The sequence below is a fragment of the Chironomus tepperi genome, unplaced genomic scaffold (assembly GCF_022539635.2).
Source record: "Chironomus tepperi strain 1889 unplaced genomic scaffold, CSIRO-AGI_Ctep_v1 contig_176, whole genome shotgun sequence".
NCBI classification, from domain to species: domain Eukaryota; kingdom Metazoa; phylum Arthropoda; class Insecta; order Diptera; family Chironomidae; genus Chironomus; species Chironomus tepperi.
Genome location: NW_027226298.1, coordinates 976,742 through 990,862, shown reverse-complemented (window position 1 = coordinate 990,862; position 14,121 = coordinate 976,742). Strand labels below are relative to the sequence as shown.

At 31.9% G+C, this 14,121-nt stretch overlaps 1 protein-coding gene across 6 annotated transcripts in view; it reads right to left on the bottom strand.

Annotated features, from left to right (window-relative positions):
* zormin overlaps window positions 1-14,121 on the bottom strand; it is a 114,212-nt gene that overhangs the window by 80,822 nt on the left and 19,269 nt on the right. For 4 of the 6 annotated variants that reach the window (XM_070638727.1, XM_070638731.1, XM_070638729.1 and 1 more), the window contains 3 exons: window positions 13,655-14,049; window positions 10,940-11,174; window positions 10,371-10,874 (listed from right to left, as the gene is read on the bottom strand). In XM_070638727.1, the coding sequence (XP_070494828.1) occupies window positions 10,371-10,874; window positions 10,940-11,174; window positions 13,655-14,049 (1,134 nt within the window). Of the gene's footprint in view, window positions 1-6,381; window positions 7,017-10,370; window positions 10,875-10,939; window positions 11,175-12,688; window positions 13,091-13,654; window positions 14,050-14,121 lie in introns of those variants that run through there. The other 2 variants (XM_070638732.1, XM_070638730.1) reach the window with 2 other exon arrangements.

Below are 14,121 nucleotides of genomic sequence, written 5' to 3'. Positions count from 1 at the left end.
AAACACGTTGTGGCTTATGATTATTAACAATTTATTGTATACGGTCACTTTTTCTTGTGCTTTTATGTGTGACTTCTTTATTCTCATCTCGCCGTGCATTATTAATAGACTCTTATTCAGTTCAAATATACACAACAATAATAATGAAACTCACCAAGCGCTATGCGACACACATTTAGATTTTAGAGAATCAATAATTTATTAGTGACTGTATACAAGTGTATTTTTATCAACAATAGTCATAAGATGAGAATTAATGAAATAAAAAATGAAATTCAATAAGTCGAAAGAAGAAGTGAAATTTGTTGAAGCTATTATTATGTGTCGATAGACACAGTGCGTATGAAAGTTCAACAATGTGCTGATAGAAAATAATTATTTTAAATTAAAAAATTGAAAATTAAACTTGCGTTAGAAATATTTTATGAATTATTGATTTGAACTGAATGTGTAATATATAAATGTTTATTTTTGGAAGTTGATTCGTATGCATGTTGTTTAAAAATTGATTTGAAGACAAACAAACTGTATTGAAGTCTCTACTTCCTACAAAATTTTCGTTGAATTTAGGCTATCAACAGAACCATTGTAAATGTTTTGTTAATCATCAATCTAAATAACTAAAGTTATGTCAGGGGACAAAGTGTTCTTTCTTGCCAACATGTTGTGCATATCAGGCGATGCAGGGAGATATATTTTGATGAAGTTATAAATTTGCTTGGAATAATTTTGGAGACTTTTGAATTTATAGCTTGCAAAATTCTATTAAACTGAAGAAGTTTGTCGAAATAGGAACTCTCAGTTGTATACGCCCCTATAGAGAGTCCTTTAAATAAGAGAATCTAAACAAGAACTTAATACATTCGATTTCTAAACTACAAAAAATTATTCAAAGCTTTTTATTGCTTTACACAGATAATTCACTAATTAGTCTCGATAAAATCAACATGAAGTCTAATAATTGGTATCAAATTTTATTGGACATTTTTGGGTGGGCGCCACTAGATGAAATGATAGTTTTATTAGAATTCTTTGAATATATTCAATATGCGGTAATTCATAGGTGAATTCAAGCATATTAAAAATTGGAATCTGAAATTGGCATATGATTAAGGACATAATGAAGGATTCTCATTGAAAAATTCACAAATTTTTCAATTTTCATACATTTTTGTTTCATGATTCCAGTTAATTTTTGATTCACAATAGCTATTTTTGTCGACAGTGAAACTTCATCATGTAAAAATTCAAAATTTATTCAACAAAATTACTAACGCAAACATTTAAATTCATTAAGCATCCTGTGTTGATATTTTCCTAATGACAACTTTAATTTCTACCTTGATCACCTTGACATATAACCAATACAACAACCATCCAAAGTTCCGTCGATCACAAAGAATATTTTTCTTTCCACAACTTATTAGCATTCATTATCAGCTCGATTTTTAACGTCTTAAAATATCCGCTTATCTGTGATCTCATATTTCTAAACAAATCATAATTCTTTCGACTAAATCTTTAATTTTCCACACGCACAATCCAAACAAAAATGCTCAATTTTTCTCAATTACTTAAGCTCCTCATGATTTCATTTCTGTGTCTTAATTCGATCAAGTTCGTGTACGAATTTTTCATTAAATTAATTGTGAGATCAATACAGTCTCATGTTCTAGTAAAATGAAGAAAAATGTGTCAGCACAATGATTGAATGAGTGTCAAATAGACAACAAAAGTTGTCGACAAATAATCTATCTCATGTGGCACATTGTTAGTTTTGTTAATGACTTAAAACTATTGGTTTTATGTTCGGCACCCAACAATTCAATCATTTTCAATTTCATTTGATTTATATCCCGCGCATTCTAATATTATTCTTCATATTGAATTGTGGCAAACATGAATATCATCATGATGATCGACACAGTGATCATTCATTTAAGCTATTCATACCGAAAAAATAAAAATTCAGATCCCGATATTTATTTATACCAGGCACCATCTGGCAAATATTTCTCTTCTCTTCTTTCATTATTTTTGCTTCGATTTCAATTTAACAGCAGAACTCTTTAGAGAGTATACGCAATGCTATAATCCGGAATGTTGTTATAATCATGAAATAATTTAGACCAGGGGCAACATAAATATATAGTTTTTTTTTTGAATGCAGACGCAAGAAGCGTGTGCGCGTGAATCGCGAAAATAAATAAAGGGATGATCCACAAATGATGACTAGAAGTTATAAAAAGAAAGTGGAGGAGATGTGTGCTACAGATTTTAATAATAAAAGCTAATAACAGGAAGTTAGTCAATTTTGGGTTCTAAGTGCTCTTGGTGAACTATTGAAGTGGACTTACGCTTTGTTTAACTAATGTGAGCAATTTTGAGTTACTATTTACAAAAAAAGACGTTCATGGGTTCAAAACTGCCTCTAGAAAATGAGAACCTTCTTTAAAAATATCTAGTATCTGCTCTAATACTTGACTTCAGTTCCTTGATTAGCACAACTTGGTTAATCGATCCAAAATCCAACATCATACCGATTCTGATTTGGTTTGAAATTCGATGTAAATCTGGTATCGTGCCAGATTTAGACCTAGTGCTGGATTTTAGATCGATTAATCGACTTGTGGATCAGGTCGATCGGATTATATTCTGATAAACGTCACTAACAAATGACCCCCATTTAAAAAAGTTTAAGTTTTTCATAGAATTGAATGAGAAGAAATGTAGACCAGGAAATGGATTAAGAATCGTTCGGCATATCGATTGCAATTTACAATTAAGAAAAGTTTATTTTAGACACTGTTGACCTCGACGAAGCGCCTTCAAAAAAGAAGATATCATGAAGTACTAGATGTGGAGCATTAGATGCTGTAAAAAATCGCCTTCAAATTTTCTATTATTAACGCTCTTGTTTTATTCATTTTGCTTCCATATTATAAACAAATCTTTCTTTTTCAGCTTTTCCTGTGCACATTCGTTCATTTCTCTACTCGAGGCTATGATTCTTTTTCATTCAAATTTAAATAATTACATCATTTTTTTCACTCAAAAAAAGAAGATTGAGAAAACACATTTAACAGGCCGACTTCTTCTTCCTTTTGAATTTTAAAAAAAATGAGTCTTTCACTGCCTTCTGAATCATTTTTTATGTATCAAAATAGACAAGAACGGAACTAAGAAGAAGGACGTTTTTATGTTTCTACTTTGTTGAGCTAGATTTAAAATTAAATTTGTCAAATCTATTGATATTGTGAGTCGTCGATGAAATCATCAGATCGTCTACAGCTGTTTGTGGCTTCTCGTAAAAATAAAATTAAAAAATTTGCTTGTATTTTTAACGCAAAAAAAAGTCATTGTTCGGTTGTGTAATGCAGATGTATGATCGAGTCATAGTATTGTACACAAATTTGATCTTGAATGACCTCTTGGAGATTCTTTTGGGGATTTGAGTATATATTGTGATTTTTATGAGGAATTGACTTAGGTACCGAAAGAAATCCATGACTAATCCATTTCAGAGATGCTACAGCTCATTCTGAACTGTTTTAATTCAAGACAAAACTCCAGAAACTTATTGAAGACCATCATTCAAAATGTCGTGCATCTCAACCAAATTTGTATGATAATCATATCAATAATGTATATAATTTATGGCTTAATACAGCATAATCGATTCACTTGAATCACATTAACTCACAACAATGTTGCAAAATTACTTCATTTATTCAGCATTTGTTAATACAATTGTATGCAATGCCTTATATTCATTACAATAATCTCAATATGATCATGCCAGGCTATACATCTTTGTGAAATTATCAATGAAAATTCTTCTTGTTCGGGACACATATATTAACTTAAATTTACAAGATTTATGTTAACTTAAGTGCTGTATTATAAAGAGGAAAATTTATTGGATTCTTTTAGGGAGGAACTGCTTATGTTTGTGAATGTATTTTGACATTTTCTTACAAATTTTGTAATAAATTTGAACAAGTTATTATGAAAATATTTTTGATGATTTTTAGGATGTAAAAAGTGGTCTTTTTGATGATTTTCGTTTGATGGGAAATCGACACGTTTCTGAATGGTCAAAAATAAGTCATAACTAGTTGACTGCTCCAAAAGAATTGAAATTAATTTAGTTGATGCTCAGTTCTAATGAATTTTTGTCCATTCGGAATTCAAATCAATTTTTACAGGCACAAATTTCGTCCAAAAATCCACAAAAATAATTCAGATCAGCAAAATTTCACCAACAAACATTCACATCCTTCACTAATCTTGATAAATAATTTTCCAGCACAAATTCCTCCATCGATTATCATCAAAAGATTCATCTGATCAACAACAAAATTATTCAGGAATTTTGCGAAAAAAATGAGATAAATTTACTAAACGTTTTAAGTAAATTTTCATATTCATCAAGTCAGAAAAATCCCATTAACATCGTTTTTCAATAGACAGTTTACAAAACCGAACGATTTCGACCAGAAAAAGTAGGAAGAAAAAAAATAAGTTTTTCTTTAATTAAATTATTTCACAGCGAAACATTTCGCAGATTATTGGAGCTATTAATATTTTAATACTATGTAATGGTTGGGTGACTAGGTGAGTGGGTTTTGGGATATGCTGATGGGTATTTGGGTGGACATGGGGTCATTTAAACGATGAATTAGGGCATTGCTCTGGTATTAGCTCTGTTAGCTTTACTTTAAGGGATATGATGTGCTATGATGCTAAATACACTAGTTTAACCACATTATAGAGTCGATAAAGCTACTAAACAGCTACTGCTAAGTGAAATAATCTAAATTTTCAATTTTCCAAACCTCTTTACAGCATTCTATCAAACTAAGCTATACAAACACCCCATAAATATCGCACAAAATTAAAAAAAGATGATTAGTTGAGTGATCATCAAAAAATAGAAAAATTACTAATTCTCTGAAATGCCACAGTGGTAGCAAAAATAATAAAACAACAACTGCTGATGATTTTCATCAGTTTAAGTTCTGTCATCATCATCGTTTGTCGTTTAAATGCTGTGCTGTAGTCAAGGCCATAAAGGAAAAGAAAATATTTTTCATTCCAATTTCCTTACGATTTATGGAAGCTGACTGAGAAATGGCGATAAATGTGGAGCGAATGAATTTAAAAATTTTTTAATTTTTCTCAAAGTGATGTCAAAATGTTCGAATAACAGACACGAATAATAAGCTCGAAAGTAATCATAATTCTTAAATATTAAAGCGTGTTTGCCAACCCCCATTTTTGCAAAAATAAAGCATAAAAAATCTTTTTTGTTTCATATTATTATTTATATGCTGAAATCATTCTCTGCTTTTGGTATCAAAAATTTTAAGCATGAACCGGTTTAAATTCTTCTTAATTTTATTTTATATCTTCTGTTGTGCCTTCAAGTGCCATTTGAGAGAACATTTTTAACCTCTTTTTAGTGTGTTATCCCTTATTCAAATAATATTTATATTGAGCATTTGGCATGTAAACATTTTGAGACAAGAAATATGGCCAAAAGACATTTTCTTTAATTCTAAATATAGACAAGTATTTCTCATATATGTAATCATCTCCATCGGCTATTCTGTATGTGAATATGTGACATAATACTATGACATTGTGGCATTGTATTAATTTGCATAGAATTGTGATACAATCGGTGTGTCTACCTTCGTAGCGCGGATTTATGGATGTGGAAAATAATTGAGGATTTCTATTGACAGAATTTCTGGATTTTAGTGAATTTCTTGCAAAAAATGGAAATTTGTAGCTTAGCAATTATTTAAACAAGATCTCATCAATGTCTTCTCTGAATTAGTGCTCGATCAGGTCATGAATCCACAAATTCTGGTATAGCTTAGAATTACACAATATATTCAGAATCTTAATGCTTCTCTCCGTTTGTAGATTAAAAGCAAAGCTTAAATCCTCATTATTTTATCATTAATAGAGCTAAATGCCTGAGGATACTCAATGCTTATTCTAGACACAACCAATTATTTTTTAACAGCCTTTCAACAAAACTATACCAGATCATAGCAAAGTGCTAAGTATTATGTGCTATATAGCTTCTTAAATTGTCTGAAACAATCAACAACTGTAATTCTTTTCCACATAAAAGTACAGAAAAACCTCAAATTTCATTCCACCTTAAAAATCCGCACCAAAAAAATCGCGAATATACTCCATTCCATCTCACATATCCAAACTTCAATTCTTTTACTGTATATCAGAAATAAAAATATTAAATGACACTCCATGACTGCGAAGAAGAAATGCGATATTTTATAGTACGAAAAAGCTACTTGACAATAACTGTCAACCTTTTATGAACAAAAACATGTTTCTTCTTACTCTGAGCAATGCAATGACTAATTGCAATGGTCCACCATGCACAACAATAGTGCTGATTGTTGTTGATACGAGTTCATTTCTATTGGCGCTACTGCTGCGTGGCTTATTGTACAAATCTCTTTCATCGAATGGATCAATTTCCATTTTTATTTCTTTTTATTTTTTTTTGAACAAATTAAAACTTTTGGAAATTCGATTTTAGACACAAAACAAATGTTGCAGAAATGAGCTTCTTATTAATCCTTGTTTGCTGCTGGTTCTGCTCTCACACTCACTAATTTTTCATTCATTTATTTCTCATTTGCTGACTTTAGACTTCTTTTTTTTGCACACTTCACTTTCGATATCGAATACAGAAAATAAAATTACAAAAATAAATAATTCTTTTAGTGTCACACACGAGATGCGCGCAAGACTGATTCGCACTTTATAACACTTCTTTTATATAATAAGTGGATAAGTAAGACACACAACTAATTATTAATAATAATAAAAAATTTAGATTAATTTCGTGTTAAAATAAATTTTTTTCTTCTAAATTTTTTCCTTCTTATTATTACACAAAAAAAAATTTAAAAGTCGAAAGTCACGACTAGTCTCGTTGTACTAGTTGACTGCAGCGATGACTACGTAAGACTGACTGCTTTCAACTTATGCGCAAAATTTTAGAAATAAATGATCTTTTCTTCTCTTTTTTTTTGCTGCTTACGAAACGATCGGCAGTTCAACCCGTTCAGCAGTAAGATGAAATAAAATAACATACGTAAGTCAGATATACAATCACACATGAACAAAACATTTCTACAGACATACGTCAAACAAGTGAGATTATGGAGAAAATGTTCAGCAGACACACATTTATATGGGCATGATGAGAGCATAACACTGAGAATTGAGAAAGCGTGATCATGAATAAGAAGTCTGGATATCAATGTATTGTGTTATCGCAGTGCTTCTCATTGCAGTCACTGCGATACGAAAAACATTTTCTCAATGTTTGCCGGCATGTTTTACCGACAAAAATAAAACATTGAGAAAACATTCACACTTTGATTAAATTTGCAAACAAAGCAAAACGTGCGTTAATGTCTCACGTTAATAATCAACATTAACTTAATTTATTTACGATCATCAAGATGCAGTTCATTAATGTGCCACATATTCATCACATGACATGACTTCCACAGTTATGAGATTAATGAATAATGTTGGGCTATCAATCATAAATGTACAGACTTTTTACATATATTAATGTCTTGTAATAACAATTCCAACACACATCTTGTTGCTTTTTTATGTAAATTCACTTTCTTGAGGGAATGGGTAGCTAGGAATGTGGTTTATATGGAAATAGGGATGGCTTGGGTGAGCATGGTTAAGGTTTGTTCTACATAGATCACATCAAGAGTAGAAGGATGTGAATTTTCTGACTCTGGATGATTTGTGATGACTAGTAAGACTAGTAAAGAAGACTGACTGGACTTTACCTAAGATTCTTCAACTTTTAATAGGAACCAAGACAGAACATGACCGTAATGGACTAAATTTGGACTGTTATTATCAAAAATTCTCGTGAAATTGGTCCTGGACTGCCAAAAATGTGTCTAATCTGTGGGCTTCCATTTGGAGTTAACAAAAAGGTTCAGCAGAGTCTTCATCATTTGTGCTGCTCGGAAATTCCGAGTCGGGATCCAAAAAGTCCGAAACTTGTCAAATTCAAATGAATTCATAGACATTTTAGGTGTAAAACAACAACTTCCCATAGATAAAAATCTAAACAAAAATCATGCCCCTTAAACTTATGTGCTGCTCGGGACAAGACCATATGGTCACCCTCCATATCAGCAGGAACACAAAACACAAAGTGTAATGACAACATGATCCATGAAAATATTTTTCTTACTTGCAACTGAGATCGTTTTTTGACTTTTTAAAATTTAGGTCAGCATAATTATTTCATTTAAGAAAATAAAAGAAGAGAAGAGAAGAAGTAAAAGAAATAAATAAATCGAATGTGTATGTAATGAAATGATATGACACTTAAAAGAGAAAATTAATTAAAATTCATGAAACTGCAGTTATAGGGAATTTTGTAATTCTTTTAAATTGAAAAAAGAAGGAAATGAAAATGAAAAACTTGATTTTGGGAGCCAAAAAATTTGATAAAATCAGCAGCGTCGTGAATTTTTGATGCTGCTGCATGTGATGTACTTTCTCATTCTATCATGCTGAGAAAAAAATGAGAAATTTTACGAAGATGAGCACTTTTTGGCTTCACAGATAAATCAGTGAAGATGAATTGTCTATCCAAACTATTGCTGTTTACTTTTTATGTAAATTGGTTCATAATATTTATAATCACATAAAGATCTCACGCTGTTTAACTGATTGCCACGCGAGCTGTTCATAATGTTGTGATTACAAATTTAACCGTGTTTTATTTACGCACTAATATGGACACTAGCTGTGTATACAAAAGAAAATCATGTGTGTTACAATTTTTATTGAGTTTATGGATGAAGTTGTGAATTTTTGAGGAGGTAATTAATGAATTTTGATAGAATTGAAGTGAGTTATGATTTTATTTATGTTGAGTGTCTGATTTCTAATGGACCCGAACATATGAGGATCATGTTCATGGATATATTTAGAGTATACTCATTTGCACGCTCATTTACGTCAGTATGCTCATTGTCTGTGAGAGTGACTTTGTTAAATTGCTTTTAAATTAGTTTGTCGGCTAGAGAATAGACACCGACATATTCACAACGTGTCATAGGAAGTCAAGTGGATAGGTCAAGCTTGCTTCTCAATTCTGTTCCTTTATATACGCTGTTAACACTGATATTCCTTGCAAATCTGAAAACCCCAACAAAAAATTAAATTATTTCAATTCATTCATTCACTCATGCTTCCATCTCATCCATAATCTTACGCAATAATCACATTTTTTGTCACAAACAACATCTAAATCACTTAATAAGCAGTTAAATAAAACACAGCAAAATTTTTGTTTGTAAAAAAAAATTAAAAATTAAACAAATTTATTAGGTGCGAAAAAACTCTTTTTTTTACACAAAAACCAGCAAAATTATAAATTTATGTTAAGCTTTTTGTTGCTATGAAAATAAATTATTTATGTTATAGCTAATTACATTAATTTCACATATTTTATTCATTTTCAGTTAATTATAATTCATTTAAATTAAATGCAATTTGACAAATTGGAATGCTAATTGGTTGGTGTTTTGGAAGGAAATTAATCAAGTTGTCGCGAAAAGTAAAATTGAAAGAGATCCGGCACTAGATCGGAGTCAGACCAGTTTCCCGAATGACGCAAATGAAGGATCCTCCACAACGGACCTTTTAAGGCTCAAATAACCCTATTTTTTATCAATAAATGGAATTCACCGGTTTTTGGCAGTCATATGGACGCCAAACGATGGCAGTTTCTATTTGATGCTAATAAATGAGTTTTAGCGGAGCTTTAATCGCTTCTTCATCATTTGTGTCGCTCGGGGTTAAAGGAGATTTAATGTGGACCCAGCATGACCCGACAGACTCAAAAATTATCATAAAATCATGAATATATCCAATAAAAAGCTTGAAAAAACTTAAAAATGGCATAAAAAATCAAAGCAAAGCAACAAACTTATTTTGTCAAAACATTTTTGTTAATTAACACACAGTAAAAAGATTTATTAGACAGCAATATATAAACAAGAATCTAGTGCTGCGCTTAGTACAACAAACTTCTTTGTGTTGTGACTAATTAGCTGCTAAATTCTTTAAAAAAAGCTTCAACAGAAAAAAATTTATAATCTTGTCAAATTACAGCACTTAATGAACTAAAAACACACTTAAGAATCTAATTAAGTCCTAAAGACATATTTTCAAAGACAAGTCCGTAAAACTTGCTTTGTGATAATGTTTTGATAGTAATAACTTAATCCAGACATGTCTGTCAAGTTGTTATTGTCATCGCTCACCTTTGGTGACTCATTTTCAATCCTCTCATCGTCCTGACTTGGCGTCGATGTTGGTGATTCGAAAATTGTATAAATCTTCTTATCGGCACTGCTTAAAAGTGGCGGTAATGTATACTCTTCGTGTGGACTTGGTATTTTTGGCGGTAAACTTGGTGATGAGCTACTTTCACTTTCATTGTCAGTTTTAAGCTTAATTGCGCTATCAGATGAGTCATTTTGATCATTAAATAGCGATGATGGAATTGGCGACCGGAAGCTTGCCTCTGAATTATCAAATGATCCATTACCAGACGAGGAAGTAATTGTAAGCTCTTTTATATTCGGTTGCTCTGGATCCGATGAGTCTAAGTCGACTGAACTCCTCTCAGCCGTGTCTGTCCACCACGGTGAATGATCGCGACACTCTGACGCCGTATGATATGATGATGAACGAGATGTGGCATATTCTGATGCTGTCACAAATGATTCATCTTCTGTTGATGATTTCAGACTGTTGTTCCAATCCTAAAAAGATTTTTAAAAATTTTCATCAATTTCTCGTATTACAGTTTACAAAATGTTCAACTCACATCACTCGTGTTTGCTGATGAAGTCTTTCCATCAACACTCGACGTACTTGCAACCGGCAATGTCGCTGCTGTGCTACTATTATTTTCAAATATATTTAAAGCATCCTGTGTCTCGTGGATGATTGCATCCAATGATTCTGCAACACGCGAGACTTCAATTAACTTTGCTGAGATGGAATCTGAAGCAATGCTGTTGTCTGCTGGCATTGCAATTATGTTCTCTTCACTCGACATACTACAAATGAGGAAGAAGAGGAATTAAATAAATTTCAAATTAACTGGAAATATTCTGTCTATATAGTGTGACTTAATTTTATTAATAACTGTTTGCCGTTTTTATAACGACTCTTTGATTAATGCTCCAATGTATCATGTTCTGATTTATTTTTGTGTCGCGTGAGAAGATGAAGAAATTAGAAAAAATTCACGAAAATATTTATTTTCCTTTTGTAAAATAGATTAATGATGAAATTATGGTGAATTTTTGTGCCTTTTTGTTTGTTTTTGATTAATTTAGATAATCTGTAAATTGGGGCGATTTCTTGGTAGATTTATTCGATGATTTGTGGATCATTGTGTTTGATGTATGTAAAGAAGTTTAACTGACTCTAAATCTCCTGTGTTCTTGTGAAAATATGTTAATTGATTCAAAATAGGACAAAAGGCTGACGTGACTCTGGCATGGTGCCGAATTTGATCCGAATCCGATCATAGTCATGTTGACGTTGGACCTGATTTTTGATTTAAACTATTTGGGGGTTTAGGCAACTCAAAGCTTGTGGTCGACCTCAGAAGTCTTGGAAGAAAGCTGTCAATATTGAACTTGATATTGGAAATTGGTACACAGAAGCGAAGGTAGTGATAAAGCCAACTTAAGGCGCTACCTAAGAGAGGCAATGGATCACAATTGATCTGTACGGACAGCAAAGGAAAGTAAGTAAGAACTTTATGTCATAGAAAACATGAACAATTTTTCACAGCTGATGAAAAACGTCTGTTTAACAAATTGAAATTTCCTCAATTTTTTGTTGCCAAGGAACAAATTGTAGCGTCTAAAGCCATGATCTTCATTGCAGACAAAACAAGAATTCCAATAAATCACATACAATTTAGAACACAGCTCAACAAGAAGATTCTCAAAAATATTCTCAAGATCTTCAATTCACATCCCGTTGTGAATCTCATAAACCAATTCAAATGAACACTTAAAACTAAACAGCAAGTAATTCCTTCTTATCGCATTTTATGGTCTTGAACCATAAAAATTTATCATCCAAAATGTAGGTTAAGTTAGTTAATTACAGTCTGTAATATCATCATTAAATAAAAAGCTATTAAATGTGATTTTTCAAGTCTTCGTCACGCATCATTTGAATTGCTTATTGTATCAATTTTTCCACAGCTTATTTGCAATCGAGGAAAATAAAAGTCGCATATAATAATTGATTAGCTTTCTCTTTAGCTTTGTTGTTGTTGTTGCTACTTTGTTGTGCGTAAGTGGAATTTGAGAAGTGTTTGACAAGCATGTAGCCATAAATAATATAATAGTGAAGAAGATCGTGTCTTAATCCTCACGACTTCTGTTATAATCGTTATTTTTGCTCAAAAATGTGTGTTAAGTGACGATTGAACACTCAACACCGCCTTCTTGTCGGAAGTGCTTTTTAATTAGTTTTCTATTTTTAATTTGTGTCAAAAAATCATTTAACTAACTACACACTGCCTTTATGTGCATAATGTGAGGCTTACTTTTTTATGCAATCAGATGTATATGAAGGAAAATTTCACTCTTATTGTTGCTGTCAATAAATTTGAAACAGATTTTTAAAATTTTTGTCTTTTTTTCACAAGCTATAATTTTTGTCAATTTGCCAAGATATCATCGCAGTTTTTTTGTGTGTGATGTGCTCTTAATACACTCTTAATTTCACTTTTTATCCCGCGGCAATCACAAATTTTTGATCAATCTTCTCTCTTTTGTATTGCACTAATAAGTGTACGAGTTAATTTAATCCACAAGAGGAAAATGATCAAGTTTCACTCAATTACGTAATGATAATACAATTTGCCGGTGAGATTATTAATCCACAATATCAAAAGTCACGACATTTCTCGCACGCGCTCGTTCTAAATCACGCGAACTGCCGAAAGACAAAGCCAATGTGAAACTAACCGCACGTTAGGGAATCTTTTTTCCTTTCAGAAAAATGTTCAGACTGGAAGGAAGTATGCGAGAATCTCTCAGAGAAATTTCAATAATAATTATATATTTAGAGACACAGACACTGCTCCGGCTGTTGTTTTTTGTTGGACATCATAAAAAAAATATTTTTGTTTTCTTCGTCAGTCGTCGTTGTTGCTATTTTCTTCTCACAAAGTGTCAAAAAAGAGCAACAAAAAATTCTTTTTCGTGAGAAATTCAACAAAGAAAATTCATTCGCGGAAGATCAATCAGTTTCGTGAATATCACACGTGGTCTAGAAAATTTCTCGACAAACAGTTGCGCCTTCGATGATTAATTCCATTAATTCAATTAAGATTTACGATAAAATGCAGGCCAGACACTGTTTCTGGCATGCCATGGGGTGTATTCAGATAAATTTTGAGTACTTTCAAGAGTCTACAGACTCTACAGACTTGAAAATGTGCAATTCAATGTGAATATACCCAAAATACACCCCTGCATGCCAATTCATAATAAATTCTAATACGAACCTTTCCAAATCGTTGTTCATTACGAATGGTTCCTTCAGTCGCGTTCTCAATAGTCGTCCGAGTCTCACCATCCTCCCAACTTCCACCAAAAGACGTTCACGAACTGCTAAATATTTCCTCAATTTTACAATTTTCCTCTCCCGTTCCTCAATATCTTTAAGTTTAAGCACTGACGTCTTCAGTTGCTCCAATTTTGCACAATGCTCATCAACGCTTCGATAAAACACAGCAGATACACGCAAACGAGTCATTTGCTCTTGACTGACTGCATGCAAATTCTTCCATGTTTTCTTCAAATAATCTATTGTTCCAAGATTCTTATCGGAATTGAGTTTGCACGATTGACGTAGTGCAAATGCGGCATTTAATAGCTGAATACCATAATTGAATGTACTCTGTGCGTGGGAAATGTGAGAAAAGATTTCATAAGAACGAGAATAACATTTAAATGCATACGAAAATGTAAA